The sequence below is a fragment of the Lissotriton vulgaris genome, chromosome 2_1 (assembly GCF_964263255.1).
Source record: "Lissotriton vulgaris chromosome 2_1, aLisVul1.2, whole genome shotgun sequence".
NCBI lineage: Eukaryota > Metazoa > Chordata > Amphibia > Caudata > Salamandridae > Lissotriton > Lissotriton vulgaris.
Window position 1 is genome coordinate 2,126,826,936 of NC_141687.1, and position 25,147 is coordinate 2,126,852,082.

The 25,147-nt window shown below is 44.6% G+C and overlaps 1 protein-coding gene across 2 annotated transcripts in view; it reads left to right on the plus strand.

Moving 5' to 3' along the window:
* The window catches only part of THSD4 (thrombospondin type 1 domain containing 4), a 2,294,989-nt gene that overhangs the window by 2,154,001 nt on the left and 115,841 nt on the right, over positions 1 to 25,147 (plus strand). For both annotated transcript variants that reach the window (XM_086958405.1, XM_086958406.1), the window contains one exon: positions 23,049 to 23,253. In XM_086958405.1, coding sequence (XP_086814531.1) covers positions 23,049 to 23,253 — 205 coding nt within the window. The remainder of the gene's footprint in view (positions 1 to 23,048; positions 23,254 to 25,147) is intronic.

The window sequence follows — 25,147 nt, forward strand, 5'->3', positions numbered from 1 at the left end:
GACTGAACAGCAGGGAATGGGTAACCAGGGAAACGATGCATTATAAGAAATCAAGGTATAACAAATAGTCCAGATGCACACATCTATAATACAACTCCTTTTTTCCTAACTACAATTCTCAAAGTGTGCCAAACCTGACAACCCTTACATATATTTGTTTATTGTATAGGAATACCCTGACCAACTCTCTTAGGGATGTGCTTCATCATAAGGTATTATTATGGTCCCTAGGAGCAAGGGTAGACTCAACCTCAGTGGAGGGAATACTTTGATATTTCTTTTTGTGATCAAAATGAGAAATAAAAAAACCTAACCACTGGCTCTGGGGTGGTTAAAAAGGAGAATTTGTGGATGCTTTCAGCTATAGTTCTCCTTGCATTCTCTTAATCTACATAGTTCAGCTGTTTTCAAGAGGTCTGTATGGGTCGATGGCTTTAATCAATTCTACTGAATGCCTCTTTCATTTGATTCAACTCTCCTATCCCTCTCAGTCCTGTATATGTTTAGGAATCACACATACAGCAGTTTCTAGAGCCTTAAGGGTATATATTAAAGAAGGTCTAGGAATGGGTAGCTGACATGCCCCTGAAGTCGCTAATTTATCATGGGAGCCTTGTCACCCTACCACTTAGAATTGGCATTCCAATTCAGGCAGTTGCCAGTAAGCAGTTATAGTTAGGATCTAGTGTCCATTGATGAAGCATTTTTTATTTTAATAATAACTTTCAAAATGTGTTTGCCACTCACCTCAGCTGCTGTCTGGAACGTGTCAGGTTGATTCATCATGCAGGATTTTAGACATAACTACAGCCCAAACCACTGGACTGATTTATATCAAATTTGGCAGAAAGCTAGCTCTTAGTTCAGAAAGATCTCTTTTGTGATTTGGTGTAAAATTATATACTAAGGGACGTGTATCCTCTGCAGATCTGACTGATTTTATGCTGAGATATGATTGGCTGCCACCACTTCAACCAGGAAGTGATGGCAGCATTTTTGGTACTCTAACTCGACTGAGTCCCAAGAACAAAATGCAAACAAAAACCATAAGGGAATGGGGTAGGAATACAGTGACCCCCTCGGCCTGGTAGTGGGGTCCCACAGGGGCCCCAAAATGTTTTTAAAATCTTTTTTTGCCATGAATTTCATGGTGGAACCACGAATCTGAGGCAAAAATGAGAAAAAGAACCAAGCACGGTCACCCACACATGCTTTTTTTTGCCCCCCGGGAGGGCCAGGTCCCAGGGGAAAATATTTTATTTATTAGGGGGGGGAGACGCATGGGGACTCCCTCTGGAGGCTGATTACATCCTGTGAAGCCCATCCCCTCGGATCTGGCCACTAATAGAAGTGTGCAGGAGGGCTGTTAGGTCCCAATCCAGGGCCGATTGACAACATGAATGGCTACAGGCAGTAAGCAGTGGTGAGGGACAAAGTGAGATTACTGACATAAACACCACGCAAACGAAAGCTTAGCCTCAGCTTAGCACAACAATAAGCGGCAAGAGCATATGCGTAGCACAAGCCTCAGTGCCTGTCCCAGTGACAGGTGCAGCGGCAGCCACCCTGCTGTGCCGGTGATCCCTGGGATGATCCGGTAAAACAATAGAGGCAGACCCCACAGGAGCTCTGTGCGGCACTCCCAGCATGCCTCTGTGACACTCACAAGTATGCTCTGTGCCCCACAGAAACCAGTTGCCACCAGCACCACATGCCAGGGCTCAGCTGCCGTCCCGGCTGCGTCACTGAACCTGGGCCCCAACCAAGAAGCACCAACAAAAGAAACCAGGGTGGCGAGGCCACCAAGCATCCTATACTACTAAACTTGGGATGCCTGCCTATGACAATAAGGGTTTTTTTATATTTATTTTTATTTGAATTCAAATGTTGCAATGCCATTGACTTAACTTACAGTAAACATTCATCATACATTATAGGTAAGAGTCTTCAATACAGATGACATTTCATGTTGTGTAAATACAATACGTATATACAATAAAAATTCAATAAAATACACAGGGTATCAGACCAATATTACAAATGTTATAAGTGCAGTTGATTTAAAACAAGTCAGAAGGAAAAGGGGAGGGGAAATAATTCATAGAGTCTCTGTAGTAGGCTAGGGGGAAAAAGCTTAACTCATTTAATCATTTTCCTTAAACTGATTCAGTATCTTCAAATTGCAAATATTGTCCCCAGAGTTTCTCAGGTTTTCTGGTTCCCCCGGTCTGAATTGCATATAGCTGTTCACTTGCACTAACTTGTATCACCTTTTGTTAGCAATCCTTATTGATTATCTGTGTTCACCAAATTTGGAGCAAGAGGGATTGAGCTACAGCTGTTGCAATATATAATAATTTTACCACATGTTAGACAGGCCCAGCACCGGGTCATACCCCAAGACTCTAAGCCAAGTATTTGAAACCAAATTGACCTTCCCCACACCTGCATGATATTAAAATATTTCAGTCCAGAATCCCGGTATGGATGAACAGTGACTAATCACATGCGTCCAGTTGGCGGGGAAGTGCCCTAATTTCCGGGGGCATTTACCGGGCGGGGTTAGTGGGGTTAATATATGTTAGAAAGGCTGGGTTTCTATATAAAAGCCATTTAGAAAGGAAGAGCATCCGTCGCCAATTGGCCGTCTTAATACACTAAAATGTAACATATTTACTTCTTTCCACATTTTGTCTGTTATTTCAAGACTTTCTTATTTATTCAATTTTTTAATCACTTTTTGGGTGGATTTGGAACCCTTACACACCAAAAGCATCCTTTTCCATTCCCCTGGCCTTTTCTGAACCCCTCACCACTTAAAGAAGTCGCCACCTCTCTGCTGCTAAGGATCTGGCCCAGATCCACATCCAATAGTACCTTATTAGGTATTCTAAATGTGCCCTAAAGGAGAAAATCATCTTGTATACCCTGTCTTACTTCCCCCAGGTTTTGCCATCTATCTCCCCTGCGGAAGTCAATAATTTCCAATATCTTACTTTACCCCACTTTTGAACAATTTTGGTCGGAGCGCAGCGTACAGGTTCACTGAAAGACACGGACTCGGGATTTCAAGTCCGTGTAGGAGCAGGCACTAAACGTCAGTACTGGCCCCAGTGGTCTGTGTCTGCTCCTTTTGCAATGTCTGTCGAGATCTAAAGTGTGGCGGTAAGCAGCTCTCCGAAACCCTCACCCTGCCGCTGATATCCCGGTCTCCACCCTCAGGCACCACCTCAGTAGGTAGTGACCCCCTGCGTAGTCGCAGTCCATAAATTGATGGCAGGGCACAATCACTGGTAAGTGGCGGTTTGTCGTTTTCAAAGCGCTTTTGAAATGTCCACGGTTTGCTACACAAATCCTCCGAACTGCTTGTGGGGTGGGTGCTCCCAAGACGCTTGTGGCCACACCAAATATCCACTCCATACTTCCCGGAGGCACAAGACGCTTGAGCACACACGGGTCTTACAGAGGGCTGCTCCTTATTATGACCATCGGCATGACGCTATATAAATACCGTCATAATCAATACTTCATTCGTGTTTTAGGACCATAAAACAATATAAAACACTGCTAGACAGTTCAGAAAAACATGATATTAGTACATTAAAATATTCTATCATAATTTAAATATATGTGTGTGCGTGCATGTTTTGGACTATTTTGCAGAGGACTTAATTTGTTGTGCTTTGAATGCTAAATTAATGTAAAAGAGTGAATACTTTTGTTTGTTTTACTATACAAAGGCGTACAGCATATTGCAGCTAACGTGCTTCCACAGTGAAATAATGCCATCAGCTATTTAACTTTGCAGGCCTTGCTGGACCTTTCCCTGAACAAGCCTAGATGTGATTACAATCTTTTTTTTCTATCAACACCAGGCAAAATGCTAGAAACATACTTGAAAGGTATTTCTAATATAATTTTCTTAATCTGATTTAATGTGGAAATCAGATTTTTGTTAATTTAAGAGGAAAATCCACTTGTGGAAATGTACTTTAAGCTGTGTGAAAAAATGGAGCATTATTTGAAGGGGGGTGAAAACCCACTTCAAATAATAAACACAATACTTGTAAGGATAAACTAAAGAGTCACTAAATAAACCTTTGCCTAAGCCCCGGTAGCTTACGCTTAAATTAGAAGCAATGTATAAAGTGCTTATGTAGTACTTCAAAAAGTAATTAAGTGAAAACTCAAAACAAAGAAAAATCCCTGACCAATGTAGACAACATTTTAATAATTAGGTAACACCAAACCAACAAAATGCAATAAGTAAATGTAGATATGAATTAATAAAGTTTGAACTAAAAATAGAGTCAAAAAGCAAAAAGTTTGAAACGTGGTTATCTGGTTGAGCTAGACTGGGTCAAAGTCAAACGGTAACTGACCGTAATGACAAGCAAGTCAGGTATAGGGATCAGATTCATCCCGGTGCAAAGTTCCGACTTAGAAACATTTAAGAAATATTTAAGGTTCAATTGGTCGCCACTAATTCGTGGATTTATGGTTCGCTTTTCACCTAGAGAGATACCAGACAGTCCGCTGGGGCTACCTCGAGGCTATATATGGCAAACACTCCCGTGCCCGGTATATAGGCCCGATGTCCCACACAATAACAATCTGGCACCGTGCGAACAAGCGACTCGCTGGACCTACACCCTCACATCGTCCACCCCACTTTGGACTTCACATAAGCTTGGCAACCTATGTCACTATCGAGGCTTCGATAAATGGGACACAATTGGCATATCCACCATAGGTGACATGCTTCGCAAGGGCAAATTGCTGACGTTTGAAGAGCTACAAAAGACACATGACTTGGCCACACATGACTTGGCCCAATCTGAAGCTTTCCGATACCTCCAAATTAAACATGCCATACTTACCAACGTCCCTGACCTCTCTTCTCTCCCACAATCCTCGCCCCTCGAAGACATACTCCTGTCAGAACCCCTCCAGGCCAAAGCGATATCCTACACCTAACGTTAATTATGTAACAACATGCGGAACACTTTCCACCTTCTACGAGATAAATGGCAGAACGACATTGGAATCTTAGATGAGGCTGAGTGGCAGGCGGCATTGATGTCCCCGCGCGAATCAGCTATCAATCACAGATTCAGACTTCTACAACTATAGATATTGCACAGAACATACATGTCCGCTCCTCTTCTGGCCAGAATTGATAGACGCTCATCTGACCTCTGTCTCCGTAACTGTGGTCAAACTGGTACCTTCTACCACACTCTGTGGGAATGCCCAGTGATTCAAGGCCTCTGGAAACGTGCCACTCAGAAAATGACTGATGCAATAGGAAAACCTGTCCCTCTGACCCCCAAATGTGCACGCCTCAATGTATGGGACCCCACAGATCTAACTGCAATAGAACAGCAATGGGCGGCTCTGGGTTTTCTCTTACTGAAACGTGAAATAGCTATGCAGTGGGGCTCACCATCTAAACCACTCCTGATTAGGTGGGTGGCCGCTGTGGATGTGTGCATGTTGTCCAAGAAAATGGTCTACAAGATCAGGGATCTCCTGGTGTTTGGGATAAGAAATGGTGACAATGAAATATTTATAGAGGCGAACTATGTACTTCCCCCTCAGCAGACATGGAAATGACCAGACCTAATCCCCCCTTGTAATTGCGATTGTGGTGCACTGCTGTAATGTACGTGTTCTATGGCAAGATTGTAACTCATGATTGTTTTGCTAAACATTACCTCTGCTTTTGTTCAATAAAATATTTTAAACAAAAAAAAAAAATATTTAAGGTGAAAAAGTGATAGTTGATGAGTCATCAGCGGGGCAAGTTGCATGCTGGATCTGAAACAGGGCTCGATGACAGTGGATTGCCGAAGAGCAGGATCCTGGTTCGATAGCCAACAAAAGAGGGAAAACTTCAAACGGTCTTAGTCCAAATTCTGTGTCCAGAATGGCTTGCTGCTTATGTTGGTCCAGATGAAGCCCACTACTTTCAGACTTAAAATTTTTCTGAAGTCAGATCTTCTGGCAAGCTGAGACAGACAGGTGATTCGACTATGACATCTATGGCTTTGACTGTGGTTCTGGTCTCCAATAGATCTCCAGGCAGAAATTTGTCTAAAAAGTCCTACTTCATACAGTTGCAGGATAGGAAGTACTTTTAGACCTGGCATCTTTTGCCATGTTTCCCCTGTTTTTTTCTTTCTGACCTCCTGTTTTTGATGGCATGCTGGACTTCGTTTTTGCTGGCTTAGTGTCTCTGAGCATTTTTTCACTGCTACTCAGTGTTACTGTAAATTGTGTCATAATTGGTTTCCCATGATCGGTGTATTTGATTTACTAATGAGTCTCTTGAACAGGGTACTGTGTGTCCATGGCCTGTAAATCAAATGCTACTAATGGAGAATTGTAATGGATTAAACCCAGATCAGTTGACTGGGGGTGAGTGTTTGATTTGCTCAAGCGCTCCGTCCATCATCCCCTTTTGTATCGCTTTGTTCACCCTAAGTTGGCAGGGAATTCTCAGACCTGAGTCCCTTGCTCACTTGGCCACTGGATTCAAGATAGCCTGGCTGATGAGGATTATGAATCCGAAACCGTTCCCAGGATGCTTGTTTCCGGTCCAGGGAAGACATGGCTTGGCAGTTCAGGCTGGACTGTTCCCATGAGGCACCGGGTCAGACTGATTTGCATATAGCCATGTCTGAACTGGGGTGGCTGAGTGAGCTTAAGAATGGTGATGGATTAAACCCAGATCAGTTGACTGGGGGTGAGTGTTTGATTTGCTCAAGCGCTCCGTCCATCATCCCCTTTTGTATCGCTTTGTTCGCCCTACGTTGGCAGGGTATGCTCAGACGTGAGTCCCTTGCTCACTTGGCCACTGTATTCAAGATAGCCTGGCTGATGAGGATTATGAATCCGAAACCGGTCCCAGGAGGCTTGTTTCCGGTCCAGGGAAGACATGGCTTGGTAGTTCGGGCTGGACTGTTCCCATGAGGCACAGGGTCAGACTGATTTGCATATGGCCATGTCTGAACTGGGGTGGCTGAGCGAGCTTTAGAATGGTGATGGATTAAACCCAGATCAGTTGACTGGGGGTGAGTGTTTGATTTGCTCAAGCGCTCCGTCCATCATCCCCTTTTGTATCGCTTAGTGGCCCTGCAGCACTGGTTGTGCCATCCACACTAGTAGAAATTCAAAGGTGTCTCAGATCTGCCACTACAGTGTTGGCGTGCAGTTTTAACTGCCATGTCGACCAGGCAATTGCTCCCACTTGCCAGGCCCTAACCTTCTCTAGTGCTATATGTACGTCACCCCTAAGGCAGGCCCAAGGCACCCCAAGGGCAGGGTGCAATGTATGTTAAATGTAGCACATGTAGTTCTGTGTTTTAAATGTCGTGGTAGTATAATACTGTGCACTAGGTATGGGCGGAAAATCCGTTTCGCTCGCGGATTTTGCGGATTTTCGGGAAATTCGCAATCCGCGAGATTCGCGAATCTCCCGCAAAATCCGCAAATCCGCGAGCAGCGGATTTTGCTCGCACTGCTCGCACTGTTCGCGTGAGTTCGCGGCTTCCCAGTACAACTTCGCGCCCCGCGAATAAGTGCTAAATTGCAGAAATACGATCTTAGCAAAACTGAAACTACTTACCAGGTTCAAAAGTTCAGGCTCATCATTAGTAGCCATTTCCTGTAGTGCTTCCTGAGGGGCCCCTCCAGAGTTCAGTTGGCAGTTGCAACTATTATGTGACCCTGCTCTGAACCTCAGAATAGTTACACATATGCCACAAAGGTCCTGAATTACAGCTAAGGGAGACAAGCAGGAGCCAGGCTGGAAGTTAAAATCCATTAATCAGCCCCTAATTCATTATTGTCAGTTGGGGCAGGGCAGGTGTTGTAACTAATTTTGCAACAATGAAAGCACTTAGCAAGTGCAAAAGATCACTAATCAGGGCGCACTAAGGAAGCAGGTGCCAGCTAAAAAAATATTCTGTGACACATTAATCAGCCCCAAATTAATTCAGGTCACTTGAGGCAGGGAAGGTGTGCTTTGCTTTGCCGAAAATAATGTACACTGGACAACCAGAGGGTGTGGTGATGAAACAGAGGGTGGCATGGGTGGGCCAGAGGGTGGCATGAGTAGTCAGAGAGTGACAGTGGTGACAGAGAGTGGCAGTGATGAAGAAGAGTGTCCCAAACAGGCTGGACACGTAGAAACAACAAGTTCGCAAAACTTGCGACCCGACAGGTAAGTTCGCAAATTGCGAAATTGTAAAAACCCTCGCGAACTGGCAGAAACACGGGCGAACACAAAAAAAAAAAAATCCGCAAATTCGCAGGAATTCGCGGATTTTGCGGATTGCGAGTTCGCAAATCCGCAAAATTCGCGAACGCGAGATTCGCAAAATTCGCCCATGCTTACTGTGCACTTCGTTTTTCACTTTTGAAAGGCTTCTGCCCCATAGATTAACATGGGAGCTGCCTTGTAACATCTTGCAAGTGTAACTTTCCATTCAGACAAGATGAAGAAATTAAGTTTAGGCTCTCTGAACTCCGAATTTAATAACACATCCTTTAGTAAAGGTGGTTTTTAAATTGTGTGTTTGGAAATTCCCCTTTTAGAAAGTGGGCATTTTCTTGTCTGAACATCCTATGTACCTCTTCCTGTTCATATTTTCACCGTCTGATTTTGGAGTGACAGGAGCTGGGGATGTGCATTCTCTCTAGACAGACACAAGGGGGATTGAGGTGCGTCCTGCCATTCTTGCGTGACCCATAGCCAGGCTTAATAGACCTTCCTGCATTTAGAATGGTGTGAGAAGTTTTCACTAGCACCTGAATAGGCTGTGTTTACTCTGCACAAAGCTGTCTCCTCCTCCTCCAGTGGTAAAGCGCATCTACATATCTCATTGCAAGGTCCACAACGCCCTGCATTTCCAAGGTACTGAAGATATAATAATACAAACTTTATTGCATGATTATTTAAAACCTTTGCAACTGAAGACGGTGCCGTCAGGTCACTGTGTACATATTTCATGAATTCAGTAAAATACAAGCTTTAAAACATTAGGAATTAAGAATTGAAGAATCAATGTGTTATAAAAGCCTCTGTTACACGTTGCTAACACAATAGTATGAAGTGAAAGGTGCATAGTTGTATAGCAAAAGAGGGTTTGGCGTCTTTTACGAAGAAAAAAGGGGCATTGCTATGTGGAAAATATGGTTAAACAAATGATCTCCTGCTATGCTTGGCTCGATTTGGTTGTCAAAAATATGACCAATAAGTCTCTGGCGGCAGTATCAGTGAGGGGGAGGGATCAATAGCGGGGGCCCAATAGTGGTCAAGTTATCTGTCTGCCTGTCCCGTTCCCACTTCATTGCCATAAATCTGACTAAAGCACTGATCAGGGTGGTGTTCGAGGGATCACAGCAGGCCAGGACCACGCCTCTGCAAGATCTTATGTCTCTAGCTATCCAGCTCCTTCTTAGCAGATCCCTTCTTTCCTCTAGGAGGGTGGGGCACAGGCACAATACGTGTGTTATGTCCTCTGTGTGTTGGTTACAGAGAAGACACATTACACAAGCATTACCTAATTTCCATATTGGGAGAGGACAGGATATGGGGATGACCCCCATTCTCAGCTTTATGAACTGTTGTTTAGTCCTTTCATTATAGTTGTTGTTTATGTAGCACTGGCGTTTAAGTTGTTTATAAGTGCTTCAGGTCATCCAACCGTTATTCCGTGCGGAGAGGCTGGCTCTGTCTTCTAATGAAAAGAGCCTTTTCATGCGTTCATTGCTAACCTCTTAAATTCCTGTTGGCTGATATATAGGCCCCAAGAGGATGTCAAGCTATGTGTGCTGAGGGCTCGGGTCAGATAGTGGTGTCCCGCCGACCTGTGGTTTGTTTACCAATTGATCCATCGGTTATGGGTCAGGGTACCTCCTTTGGAGACCCTACGCTTATGGCAGCTTATCACAAAGGCTCCCATGTGAGCCAGCGCCTCTCTGCAGATTCCAAATTCCAGTCTTATTTGTGATGGAGATGTGTGTGATGGTAGCTGGAAGACCGTTCTGTAGATTTGTGCAAGTATTTTATCCAATGTACCGCTGTCCCGCACTTCCAGAGCCTCACACCCATATGTTAAGGTTAGAAAAACCTTTGCCTGAGCTACCGGAAGAATTGGTGCAAAAGTGGGACCATTTAAATTTTGGGATACATATCTAAGAGCGAACAATAGTGTGGTACCTTTCTTTTTCTATTCCGTCAACTGGCTTGCGTATCTGCCATTATCACTGAACAGGACACCTGTGGCAGCTGGTGGCAACTATTTTTCCTGGTGTAGAGACCATGTTGACTTTTTGGTCCTGATAGTTGGAGTCGCAAGGATCTTGGTTTTCTTTTTATTTATCTTCAGACCATTCCTATCGGAATATGTGGCAGTTTTATCCAGAAAAACAAACTTTGTGTTGCTGATGAGGACCAGGTTGTCTGCACAGAATAAATTAGATAGGCGGAGGTCACCCAGTTTAGGTGGGTGCAAATTTACTGAATTATGGACTGGTGGTAAGTCGAACAGAAATAAGTTTCAAAGCATGGGAGCAAGAACGCAGCCTTGCTTGAGACCTTGCTTGGAGGTTATAGCCAGTGACAGGCTTGATCCTTCCGCAGTTTTGACCCTGACCCATGTGTAATGGTGTAAAAGCTGCAAGGCCCTGAGCAAGGTGTCGTGAATGTTGAGCAGGGCTAGTTTGTGCCAGAGCCTTCCTCTCTCTACCCTTTTGAATGCATATTTTTTATCTATAAACTACATAAAACAGGACTGGTATTGGATTTGGCCTGGTCGATCAAGAGAGAGAATGCAATGAGATTCACTGTTGTCCCGGTGTGACTTATAAATCAAGTCTGGTTTAGTGGTATGATTTGATTTGTCTCAGCCCATGATCGTAAGGAGTCCAGCAGCATACCTGCGAAGTACTTTGCTTCATTATAAATTAGGGCAATCATGCGGTACTTCCCGGGAGATTTTTTGTCATCCCCTTTAAAAATCGGCTTATGAATCTAGCCGCGTCATGAGGCGGGTATGGAGTTCTTTTCTAGTATGAATAGATAAAGCGGGGTAGTTGGGTGGCCCGGAATTTCCAAGTTACTGTTTGCAGGTCTTCTCAAAACCATACCTGACCCGCGACACAGTGGTTAGCCTGAACTGTTGGATTTGTTTGTTCACGATGCTGTGAATGCCCCGGATGAAGCTATCAACTTCAAGGAACTGTATTTTGGGTCTATTTTTGCAATTTTCATATCTTAATTACTGTATATTGGGATTTTATTGTTTTGGTCTTGCTTTGCACAGATAAATATTGGCTATTTTTCTAAAACCGATGTGGTGCATTTTTGTAGTGTTTTCAGCCGCATTACTTGTGTTATGTGCAAATGCATTACATATTGCCTCTGAGATAAGCCTGGCTGCTTGCGCCAATCTACCAAGGGGGTAAGCAGGAGTTATTTTAGAAGTGTAATTCCCCTTACCCTGACTAGAAGGAAGTGTCCCTACTTGGACAAGGTCCATACCTCTGCCATCTAGAGACCCCAAGTCTAACAGGTACACTCTAAAACTAGCCATGGATTGAGGACCTGGGGTGCCCCAGTTGTGGTTTAGGACTAATTCAAACCGAGGATAGTAGCAGGGTTAAGGACATGTCCATTTGAAACTGGTCAGCTGACCAGCTGTAGGGAAAAAAGCCTCTTGAAGCTTGCTGTCTCCCTACAGCCAAGTAACCTTTGGAGTTAATTCTAGGATCCTGAGTTCAAGACAAGCAGGTCCAATCTTCTTTCAAGTTTCAGACAGCAAGGCAGCCCTTCTTTGGAATCTCACAGGTTCAAGAGTGCTCTTAGGAGAAGTCTGTGGTGTCCAATTGTATGACCAGTGCCTGTCTGTTGGGGGGAGGGGGGGGGGAGAGCAAGCATAGATCCACCCTGTAAAGCACAGTAATACTGGTGGTAGTGTTTCCCAAAAAGAGAAAACGTCCACACCTTCTGTTGATGAATATTTTCAATGGGAACAGTCTACGTTCCACAGGCACTGGTCATACAATTGGACACCACAGACTTCTCCTAAGAGCACTCTTGAACCTGTGAGATTCCAAAGAAGGGCTGCCTTGCTGTCTGAAACTTGAAAGAAGATTAAATCTCCCTGGTTCTCGCCTGAACTAAGAGAACTCAGGAAAGAGTGCAAAAGAGCCGAGCGCGCTTGGCGCAAAGACTGGGCACCTATTCATAAAACTGCATATAAAGAAGCCCTCAAACTTTACAAACTAGGACGACAAAAATCTAAAGCTGCCTTTTTTGAAGAAAAAATTCGTCTCTCTTCTAATTCTTCCAGAGAAACATTCAAAATTGTAAACATGCTTCTTAAAGTCCCAGCCCCTTCTTTGGTTCAGAATGACCCAGTACTGAGATGCAATCAGTTAGCAGAATTTTTCGACACCAAAATCCGGAAAATTCTAGATAGCCTTCCTCAATCCTCCATCGTTGAACCCGTCGAGATCCCCGCCTCTGACCCTACCTGTCCTCAACTTGAGGCTTTCAGTCCCATTTCCAAAGAAGATTTTTGTAATATCTTCTCCACTATTAAAAGCGGCTCTCCCTCAGACCCAGCTCCGATGCACATTTTAAAGCAAACTTTGAACATCATTGCCCCGGTAGCCACGGAGTTACTTAATTCGTCGCTATCCTCGGGCACAGTGCCCCCGAGCTGGAAACAGGCTAGGGTCAAAACTCTCTTAAAGAAACCAGGACTGGACATCTCCGATCTGGCCAACTTTCGCCCGATCTCGCTTCTACCTGGTCTGAGCAAAGTGGCCGAAAAATTGGTGAATAAGCAGATCTCCGAGTACCTAGAGGCTAACCATCTCCTCAGTGACTCTCAGACTGGTTTTCGCCCGGGTCAGGGCACAGACACCGCCCTTTTGGCGGTGACTGAAGAGGTAAGATGCATCTTGGATTCAGGGGGATCAGTAGCTCTGATCCTCCTGGATCTGAGTGCTGCATTCGATACTGTGGATCATGCTGTCCTGGCCCAACGACTGGCCCTGCTGGGCATTACAGGATCAGCCCTCAAATGGCTGCAGTCCTACCTGGAGGAGAGATCCTTTAGGATTTGGGAAAATGGGTCCATGTCAGAGCCCTTCCCTCTTCAGTGTGGGGTGCCGCAGGGTTCCTCCCTCAGCCCCACACTGTTTAATGTCTACATGGCCCCGTTGGAGAAGGTGATAGCCCCATTTGGGGTTAAAGCTATAAGTTATGCCGACGACACGCGGCTTGTCGTCTCGCTGTCGCAACATGAGGGCAGCTCGGTTGATCTCCCAGACTGTCTTACAGCCATTTCCTCCTGGATGTCCAGTTCAAAACTTAAATTAAATGGATCTAAGGCGGAGATCATGCTCCTAGGCAATCAATTTACCTCTCTGCCCCCTGAGATGTGGCCTGCTTGTATGGGAGATCTTCCACCCCCTAAGCAGCAAATAAAAAGCCTAGGGATTTGGTTCGAACCCCAACTTACATTCAAGACCCATGCGCAGAAAGTGGTTGGAGGCTGCTTCGGCCTGCTTCGGGCAGCCCGAATGGTACTTCCTCTCCTCCCCTTTCAATCTAGAAAGCTGTTAATCCAGGGTTTGATTCTGTCCAAACTGGATTACGGTAACTCCCTTTTCCTCGCAGCCCCCCTTGCTACCATCAAGACTCTTCAGCGAGCTCAGAATGCCGCAGCCAGGTTGCTGATGGGGGCGCCGAGAAGGGCCTCAGCCAAACCATTGCTGAAAGCCCTGCACTGGCTCCCCATCCAAGAGCGGGTCTCTTTCAAATCCCTCTGTATTGCTCATAAGACCCTGCAAGGCAAAGGCCCTCCAGCCTTGAGAGGATTGATCCGACCTTACAAGTCGTCCAGGGCCCTTCGCTCGGATGGAGAAAATCTTGCCATTGTCCCACGAGTGAGGAAAGCTAGAACAGGAGGCCGACGGTTCTCACTGAATGTGTCAAACAAATGGAATGCTCTCCCTAGAGAACTCCGAATGGAACCGGATCATCTGAAATTCAGAAGAGCACTTAAAACCTTTTTGTTCCCTACCACCCTCTAATCTTGCTTTCGCTTGAGTTCACCTTGTTCAGATTAGGATTAGCGCTGGGACGCTCTAGGGCAGCCATGCGCTCTACAAGTCCAAATCAAATCAAATCAAATCAAATCAAATCAAAAAAGAGGTGCACTGGGAACCTGGTAAGACACACACCATCAGGGGTGTGGAACAAAGCAACTTAATGCTAGTATCAAGAAACAAGGAGAAACCAGGTTACACAAGCACCCTCTATCAAGTCAATTATCAGGAAAGTTTGCCACAGAGCATTAATTATTTCAAAAGGTTTTTTTAAACACCAATATCAAACATGAATTCATCTGGAGTTTCTCAACTCCTAGAATTAATGCTCTGTGGCAAACTTTCCTGATAATTGACTTGATAGAGGGTGCTTGTGTAACCTGGTTTCTCCTTGCACCCTGTAAAGCAGTTCTGGTCCCTTGCTCTGCCCCACTTGGTTTGGTACCATCATTACTAGAGAGGCAAAGGGTAGACAGGCCCAGGTGTGAGCTTCATCTGCAAGGGAAAAGCTAGGCAATTTTTTGCGCTCTTGAAAGGGCTGGGCACAGCCCCCAAACCCCCATGTCAAGGGAGGAGTCTACCACCCCACTTACAGGACCCTTTGCTCACTGTTCGGGAGCAATATACATCTCACCACAGGGAAGCCTTTGCGTATAAAAGCCAGCTAGATCATAGCTGCAAAGCCTTTTGGTTTTAGGCAGAAAAATGACAACTTCCTAAAAGTGTAATTTCCAAAATAGTAATATTAAATCTGACTTGTCCGTGAAGTTGTATTTTATATTACTTTTAAAATGAGTCCACAAACCATTTTTCTAGCTACTCCCAAACTGAAATTAGCACTTATTAAAGGAAATAGTGCAAATCAGTGTTGGCCTATGGGATAGTCAGCCTTACAACAGTGAAAAATTACTGTGTAGGCTTTTAACTTTTAGGACATGTAAAACATTAAATATATGTGTCCTACTTTTTATATTTCATACATCCAGCCCTGTAGGCATTGAGGGCCTACCTTATGGGTGACTTATAAGCATTAAAAAAGGTTTAGGTCGGTAAAAACTTTTATTTTGGTACATTGAAATGGCAGTTTAAAACTGCATACCCAGGATGTATTGGCAGGCCTGTAGACATGTTTTACAGGGATCCTTTAGTGGCTGGAACAGTGAGTGCTGCATTCAACTATTTGCACTGGGTACATGTAGTACCATATACTAGGAACTCATAAGTAGATGAAACGTGTCAATGTGCCAATTTGTACCAAGTTTAGAAGGGAGAAAACAAGCACTTTACCACTGGTTAGCAGGAGTAAAGTAAGGCCAACAAAATGAATTCAGCGAAAGAAGGCAAATATCTGGTGGAATACCACGCAAAAATTGCCATTTCCAACAGGCTGCATAATCCAAAACTGGCTTAAAACCAGCTCTGCAATTTATCACACCTCCAGGGCTGAACTACATATCCTTGGCTGGGATAGTTAATGCCTTTGGCTCAGAGGGCAATAGCCTAGCTCTGAGCCCTGGAAGATTAAATTCATGTTAACTCTTGCCTATTTAGCAGAGGTTAGCACTCTGGGAATAGGTAAGTCCCCTATGTTGCCAAGGTCTAGTTGCAGTAGGAGAAAAAAACAGGTTTTATCCGGTCAGGTCTGAGAGTTCATCTAAATAGGAGAGTGGTTAAGCAGTGGAAAATGAGTCTGCAGGTAGCAGCCGGGTCTGCCATCTTGAAACAGGTTCCTAGGTCTTTTGCAGTAAGGCTTGCTGGAGATGCTGCTAAAGGAGGTGGGGCACTGCGATAAAATAGTTGGGATTGGGTGCTAGAACTTCATCAACCACTGGCTGGTACATAGGATAAAACTCACAACTGAAATCCCACCACCTCCTCAGAACATTCCAGGACCTAGGAAGACTCCATCTGAAGCAGTCCTCTGACTCGTTTTGGAACAAGAGGACTTCTGCTGGCACCCAGGGACTGGAAATTCTTGCCAGTGGTCAAGTGGGTTGCCTCCTCTTTACCTGCTTCAGGGACACAAACAGCAGAAGGACTCCTAATTCTAAGATACTGCAACTGACCACAGAGGAATGAACCCTGCAGAGAGAGAGCGGGTGTCTAGAAGCCTGCCCTGAGAAGCTGGGGGCTACAAGATCTTACCCGGTGGAGAATTTTTAGCACTAAGAAAAAGTTGGGATTTTGCATTTTCTTACACCTCCGAATGATCCAGTCAAAGTGCCTGGACTTGCTCAGGGAGGGAACACCCAAGGTGAGTAAGAAAAGAAGGTTCTTTCCTCTCAGAGTTTTTTGCCATCCTGAAAACTGCTTCAAGAGGACATCACTACATAGGTCTTTGGCCTTGTGGAGCCATCCAAGTTTACTGTATACTGTCCTGCTCCTTTGGAGGATTTTGATTTTCCAAAAATTGACTAAATATAAAGGTAAATCATTGGCTCAAGACAGAAAATATGTGTGACCCACAAGTGAAGAGGCTACAAAATCCGGGTTTGCCCAACCTGAGCAACTGGCATCAAAACCCCCATCTACAGCAGGATCTTGCTGAGTTTGTATCTGACTTTGAGGGATGGGATCCTTGCCAATCACAGCCTTGCAACTTGCCCCATTAGAAGGTTTTGATTTCCATTTCAGAGAGTAAGTTCCAAGCTAAACATTTTGACAGAGACAACTGCTTGGTATATCTGGCAACCTGTCCATCGTGGCGAAATTAAAGTGTACTTAGTTTTGGGTTGGCACTTTACTTTTTCTTCATGCTTTTTGCCTTAAAATTGTAAAGGTTTATATCTCCTCTTTCACTTATTCTAATGATCGTGTGGTTGTTTTGCTTCTTAAATTTGTCTTAATTTTTTAAATTGGCATGGGGATTTTATTATCTTGTGTTTTTTATCATAAAGTTGTTGGTATTTCTTGAGGTTAATGTTCACTTTTCTGTGGATTGCCTGCTGCTTGTGCCATAGCATCCAAGGGTTATACCGAGATTCACTAAGAGCTGTTTATTGACCAAACAAGAGTGGGTTTATTGAGTTGGTAGGGGTACCCCCGTCCCAAATGGATAACCTCATCCCTGACAAAATGAATGCTAATTAGTGCAACTTCAGTTTAGCTTCTGAAATCAAGCTTACCTGATTTTTACTAATTTTCAGTTTTACACAACAAATGTAATTATTTATTGAAGCGAATAAGTGCAGTTATGTTTACACAACTCAAGGGACTTCACAGTATGTGACTTATGAGAGTTTAACATTTCTATAGCAAGGTATAGCAAAGTTCTACTGGAAAGATTGTGTTCTCTGCTACGTCTGGCACAAGAGCATCCTTGTAGCCTTCAGATTTATTAAAGAAGAAACATTTTCAGTCTGTATTTGTATTGAATAAATGTGCCAATCATGGAGTTGCCCTACCTCTAATATTTGTTTATGAACCTGCACAACCTTGATGCTTTGAACCGGTTATTTATTTATTTATTTATTTAAAACACTTGTAGAGCGCGGCTGTCACCTGGCAGGTATCCTGGCCCTGAAAAGCTTACTCCTGGGTTAGAAGCGATGGGAATTGATTAGGGGGGTGGAAGTGGAGGGGGAGAGCTAGGGGAACAGCCATGTTTTTATTTGTTTCCTGAAAGGTAGGAGCTGTGGAATTTGGCGAATGTCGGCAGGCAGACTGTTCCAAAGCTTAGCAGCAGCTACTCTGAAAGATCTTCCCCCGATCCTGGCCTTCTTAAATCTGGGTACTGTCACAAGGCAGGCGGTCGCGGATCGTAGAGTTCTGGTTGGGATGTACCAAGAAAACATTTGTTGTAGGGGTCTTGGTCCTGATCCGTGTAATGCCTTGAAGACCAAGCAGAGGGCCTTGAAGGCTATTCGTTGCTTCAAGTGAAGCCAATGTAGCTCGGCTAAGGCAGCAGTGGCCGAGGATCTCCTGGTCCATCCAAGGGCCAATTTGGCTGCTGCCGACTGGACTCGTTGGAGTCTGTCCAACAGTACCGTAGGAGATTCGAGCAGGAGGGCATTGCAATTGTCAAGGCGACTAAGAATAGTGCACCTGACTATCAATGCTCGGGCCGGAGGTGGTAGTAATGGCAGGATTTTACGTAATGAGCGCATAAGGGCCGAGCAGGTGGCGACTGTTCTTGTTGCCTGCGTTTCCATGCTAAGTTTGTTATTTAGCATGACGCCCAGATTGCGAACACTGGCGACAGGTAGCGGATTATCTGGGTTTTCCGGGGGCCAGAACTCCACAGGCAGAAGGCGAGGGATTCGGCTCGCAGGACAGAACGAAACCTCGGTTTTAGAGGAGTTGAATTGGAGGGAGTTACGGTGTAACCAGCCTGCAGTGTCTCTTAGGCAGTCGTGGAAGGCTTCCAAGGGGATGGAATCTCCCCCCTCCCAAGAGAAAATGAGCTGGGTGTCGTCCGCATAGTTTACTGTAGTCATATTATGGGTTTTGATTAAAGTGACCAGTGGCTTTAAGTAAACATTGAAAAGGATCGGACTGATAGAAGAACCCTGGGGTACACCGTGAGGGACTGGGGAGAAGGCAGATTGGAAAGGGGGGGTTATAAAGTTCTGATGGCTGAGTTTGCATGAATTTTACGACCATAAATAGAAATAGTGTCATCACTGCTGATATCAGCCTTGTCCTTTCCAAGACTATTAAAATATAACCCTGTAGCCACGTGAGACAGTGACAATCTTTTATATCCAGAAGAATTATTTGTGGTGACTGTTGAGTGTGTTTGGGGATTTCTAGCAAAATGTTTAGCAATCTAATCCTATTTCAGTGTTGAATTTAACGTCCTTGCTTGCAAGGGTTAACTTAACTTACCTTGCTGCTGTTTAGTTATTGCACAGTGTAGATCTTTGTTCACAGGAAGAGCAGCATGTTTAAAGTAAGGTTTTCTCTAACATAAATGATTGATTATATTTACTTATGCACTGAAATATTAAATAGCTTAGAGTTTAACATTCTTATACACTATATGATGGTCCGGGGAAGGGAGAGGTAGACGAGGGAGTTCCTACAGGCTGATATCTTGGTTACGGTGTCAGTTTTCTGGGATTTACTCATCTCAGCAGTTGCAGGTGGGTGCATGTGCAAAAAACGAAACTCCAATAAAAAGACTAAAACCTAACATTGACTGAGATTAAAAGCCACTGACTAGATTTCAGGTCTTTCAATTGAGTTAGAGATTCCATTCATAGTTACCAAACATTTTTTGCGTAGTGATGAACTTAAATTAACTCTCTATAAAAGTCACAACTCGGATATGAAAAGGTGACACTTATTAAACATTATTCTCTCGCTCTCTGTGCAGAACTAGTGAGGATATAAACGGTATCTGTACCATTATTAGATGAGTGCCCTGTCTGTATTAGACACTAAAGGCAAAGTTGTAACTACTACTGCCACCGAAGGTCACTGCCACCCTGCCTGATAACAACACCTTTTGATGTCTGGCAGGCAGATGCAGTGGCGGTCCCATTGCAGTGCATCTTTCAAAGGTGGCGGGCCTTTGAAAGACGATACAGAAAAGGGGGTGGTGATGAACAGAGTGTCTGAATTAAGCAGACCACTCTTACCCAGTCCAAAGATCAGGGCTTGATCCATCACCGTTATTTATCTCACTGCACCATCCCAGCTCAGAACCTGGCTATATGCAAATCAGTCTGTCCCTGGCCCAGTGCATCATGGGAACAGGGCAGACTAAACTACCAAGCCAATTCTTCACCAGAAAGGAGACAAGCTACCGGGGACCGGTTTCTGGCATTTCAGCCGTCTTCGGCCCGGCTTGCTTGAATCCTGATGGTGCAGTGAGAAAGGGACTCATGTCTGAGTATACCCTGCCACACCAATAGTGGCCAAAAACGATACAGAAAAGGGGGTGGTGATGAACAGAGTGTCTGAATTAAGCAGACCACTCTTACCCAGTCCAAAGATCAGGGCTTGATCCATCACCGTTATTTATCTCACTGCACCATCCCAGCTCAGAACCTGGCTATATGCAAATCAGTCTGTCCCTGGCACAGTGCATCATGGGAACAGGGCAGACTAAACTACCAAGCCAATTCTTCACCAGAAAGGAGACAAGCTACCGGGGACCGGTTTCTGGCATTTCAGCCGTCTTCGGCCCGGCTTGCTTGAATCTTGATGGTGCAGTGAGAAAGGGACTCATGTCTGAGTATACCCTGCCACACCTATAGTGGCCAAAAACGATACAGAAAAGGGGGTGGTGATGAACAGAGTGTTTGAATTAAGCAGACCACTCTTACCCAGTCCAAAGATCAGGGCTTGATCCATCACCGTTATTTATCTCACTGCACCATCCCAGCTCAGAACCTGGCTATATGCAAATCAGTCTGTCCCTGGCCCAGTGCATCATGGGAACAGGGCAGACTAAACTACCAAGCCAATTCTTCGCCAGAAAGGAGACAAGCTACCGGGGACCGGTTTCTGGCATTTCAGCCGTCTTCGGCCCGGCTTGCTTGAATCCTGATGGTGCCGTGAGAAAGGGACTCATGTCTGAGTATGCCCTGCCACATCTATAGTGGCCAAAAACGATACAGAAAAGGGGGTGGTGATGAACAGAGTGTCTGAATTAAGCAGACCACTCTTACCTAGTCCAAAGATCAGGGCTTGATCCATCACCGTTATTTATCTCACTGCACCATCCCAGCTCAGAACCTGGCTATATGCAAATCAGTCTGTCCCTGGCCCAGTGCATCATGGGAACAGGGCAGACTAAACTACCAAGCCAATTCTTCACCAGAAAGGAGACAAGCTACCGGGGACCGGTTTCTGGCATTTCAGCCGTCTTCGGCCCGGCTTGCTTGAATCCTGATGGTGCAGTGAGAAAGGGACTCATGTCTGAGTATACCCTGCCACACCTATAGTGGCCAAAAACGATACAGAAAAGGGGGTGGTGATGAACAGAGTGTCTGAATTAAGCAGACCACTCTTACCCAGTCCAAAGATCAGGGCTTGATCCATCACCGTTATTTATCTCACTGCACCATCCCAGCTCAGAACCTGGCTATATGCAAATCAGTCTGTCCCTGGCCCAGTGCATCAAGGGAACAGGGCAGACGAAACTACCAAGCCAATTCTTCACCAGAAAGGAGACAAGCTACCGGGGACCGGTTTCTGGCATTTCAGCCGTCTTCGGCCCGGCTTGCTTGAATCCTGATGGTGCAGTGAGAAAGGGACTCATGTCTGAGTATACCCTGCCACACCTATAGTGGCCAAAAACGATACAGAAAAGGGGGTGGTGATGAACAGAGTGTCTGAATTAAGCAGACCACTCTTACCCAGTCCAAAGATCAGGGCTTGATCCATCACCGTTATTTATCTCACTGCACCATCCCAGCTCAGAACCTGGCTATATGCAAATCAGTCTGTCCCTGACCCAGTGCATCATGGGAACAGGGCAGACTAAACTACCAAGCCAATTCTTCACCAGAAAGGAGACAAGCTACCGGGGACCGGTTTCTGGCATTTCAGCCATCTTCGGCCCGGCTTGCTCGAATCCTGATGGTGCAGTGAGAAAGGGACTCATGTCTGAGTATACCCTGCCACACCTATAGTGGCCAAAAACGATACAGAAAAGGGGGTGGTGATGAACAGAGTGTCTGAATTAAGCTTTGAAAGAGGCACCACAAAGGTAATGCCACCCAGGGTTCCTGCATGGCATGCACTCGAAAGTCCCTAACGTGCAGGAACCTGGGTGCATGCACACAGGGGGGCAGATGTTGTGCCCTCCTGCATGCATCCCCAGGCTGAATGGGTACACGGAGCCATGTATGACCCCCTTGTATTAGCACCACCAGCCTTTTCATGGAGAAAAGACCTCCATGAAACCACCTGCATATTACATAGCCCCCGAGCGCCGCGCCACCTCCAGGTAAAGGCAGTTCCCTGGAGGAGCCAGCGGCCCAGTTACGGTTCGACTGCCCAAATCATAATTGGGCCGTTGGACTGCTGATGTGGCAGTGACTGGACCGCCCTGAGACCGCCAGACTTGTGGTTTGGCTCCAATTGTCCCTTTCATCCATTCTAAATGAACTAGGTTGGTTCTAATACGTCGGTGGACCCAGGGTCTAGCCATGTTTATCTTTTACTTTGGATTGCGTATATACTCTGTGTTGACCTGAATTAGCTATCATTCAATGAAAGGTGTATTAGTATTCAGATATGTAAAGTAGCATATTCTGAGCAGTTTCCCATTTCTTTTTCTCCTATTTTATACAATTTTTGGAAGGAATATCTATTATGCTTGGACATGTTTCGCCAGGAGGATGGAGCAGCCGAGCTGTTAATGGTAGGATTCGGCCCGCAATTGCAACCGTGAGAAAAGGGCACCACCTAAGCATCATGTCAGTCTGCCATCGGAATCTGGCACCTGTTGATTCTCCCCTAGTGTCCATCCGCTGCTTGAGTTCTAATTAAATTACAGTTTTCCAAACTCCACTCCCCTGTTATTTATCTCCCGCTCCCCATAACAAAAAAAAATTATAAGAAACAAGCATGAGAACAGGTAGGAAGAAATTGCCAGCAGTGCAAGTACAAAAAAACTAGAAGACATTTTTAATGTTAAAATCTTTTTTCAATCAGGTTTTTCAGTTGTATATAATGTTGTGTTCGTTTGTATAAAGGTAACAAAAATGCTTAACAATTTTTATTATAACTTTTCAACATAATGCACAGCTGCCACAATGCTTTACAACATAGCCAAAAGTTCTGGCTGAAAACATAAGGTCCCAGCTGAAAGGAGCAGGCACAGCCCTAGCATTCATGATGAAATGACAATGTACATTTGGATAGCTTATGCTTATTATTGTTTAAAAATCTATTTGATAGATACTGTTGCACTGATTTTAATGTATTAAACGTTGTCTCTCTTTTCCCTTGGAAACCTTCAGCTGGGACATAGGAGAGTGGTCAGAATGCAGCAAAACATGTGGTCTTGGCATGCAGCACCGCCAAGTTCTGTGCCGGCACATCTATGCTAACCGTACGCTGACAGTGCAGCCATATCGCTGCCAGAGCCTGGAAAAACCAGAAACAACAAGCACATGCCAACTTAAAATCTGCAGTGAATGGCAAATCAGAACAGAATGGACGCCAGTAAGTGACAATAATGCATGTCTTTTACAACTGATGCGCCAACATTTCTGCTGTGCTCTGGTTTAGAATAGCTTCACCATTTTATAGCAGTGGATGCCTAGTAAAGGTAGTGCAGCTACTTTAGCTTAACATTAATTACATTTTTCTCACTTAGTGGCGTATTTACAAGGAAATGGCAGAGAGCAGAGCTGCAGAAAATTTGCAGCGCTGAGCTCTGCCATTTCCAAAATGCAGTGATGCGCCGTATTTACAACAGTACAGCACATCCCTGTGTTGTCCTACGCGATGGCACTAAAAATAGCTGCCTAGCGCCAAACCCAGACAACCTTGTGCCATAGTGAAAGGGTTTCTGAATTGCAGGGATGATTGTTTATGTGCAGGAAGGTGTCCCTTCCTGCCTAAACAATCATTCATGGTGTTTTGTTCATTCTAAGTGTGCTGCAGAATGCAAAAAGGGGGATACACAAAAGTATTTCTCCTCATCGTGCTATTAAAACGCCTGCTAATGAATGGTGTTAGTTTTTGGTGCTGCCTCAAATTTAAGAATTCTTGTAAATCTGGGGCAGTGTCAAAAAGCAATGGGTATTGCAGTAGATCGCCCGTAGAAACACCCATTGCATGCCCCTTTCATGCAGAAATCTGCATAAAAGGGTATCCATATTTACAAAGGGCGTTAAGCCACAAAAGGTGGCTTAAGTCTACTTTGTAAATATGGATCAGGGCATTGAGCTTTAGGAAAGGTGGTAAAAGTGACGTTCCTGTGGAGAAATCTCCTTGTAGATAAGCCCCTTAGTTACTTCATTAATTACAATCCAAAGTGTCAAGCTTGAACTGTCAATGACTTGAGAGTGCTGCGACGTATGGTAAAAACACCAGCAAAGTGCAGCCAACAGAATCAAGTACAGACAACTGGTGGCCTCTATTAATGCACTGGTAAAAATATAGCAGCAAAAAAGGCTAAGTGATATGCTAGAGTCTACCATATTGATTCATCTTTTAGAAAGAAAATTAAATTTTAACATGCTCCGAGTTCATTAAAGAAAAATGTCGGCTTTGCATCTTGTTAATGAATTAAATAAAATATTCCATGTGTATATTTGTTAGATGCATACTTGTTTAATTTGTAGCGTATAGTTTTATATTGAAGCTGTAGAAATTGCCAGTCGCTGGCTTCAAGCAGTGATTCAGTGGGGCTCCACAGAAGTCAGCATGTTAAGAACCTCAAGCTATGGCACCCATCAGAGAGCACACTGGAGACCAATTGTTTTCTGCAGTGGGGCCTAATTGAATCAGGGGGTACTGTCTTGGCCATGTTCTGTCAATCAAAATCCATTCATGGCAGTGAGGTTTCTCTTAGTTTCTTAGAGAATGCATACAAGGAATATACCGTCATGGCTGTGGTGGCTCAGCAAGTGGTCCATAGCCTTTGGTTCCACACGTCAATATGCTCTTTTAACAAAGAACTGATGCAAAAGGGCATTTGTGTTAGACTATATGCTCAATGCACATCATAAATAAAGAAATCAAGGTGAACAGCATCACAGATCCCACTCAGATGTGTTTATTAAAAAACAGAGGCTAAAAACTAAATGTCATGGGTATAGTAGTAACAGTTCAGTGCCTGCCAATGATCATACAGAACATATAAGGACCGGCCATAGTCCTGGCACTATATGACCCGAAACCAACCATTTACACTATTGAATATACTGTCCAGGTTGCACCGTCCCGATACCAGAGGATTCTCATTTGAATTGTGCAGGTTCTTCCTGTAAATCTTGGTTCTTCTTGTAAATCTTTCTTTAATGAGCCTCCTACATTTCGCAGAGAGTGCTGCAAGACGCTGATACTGCCTTTCTTCTTGGTTTTCTATCTTCCGTAATTGTCCACCTTC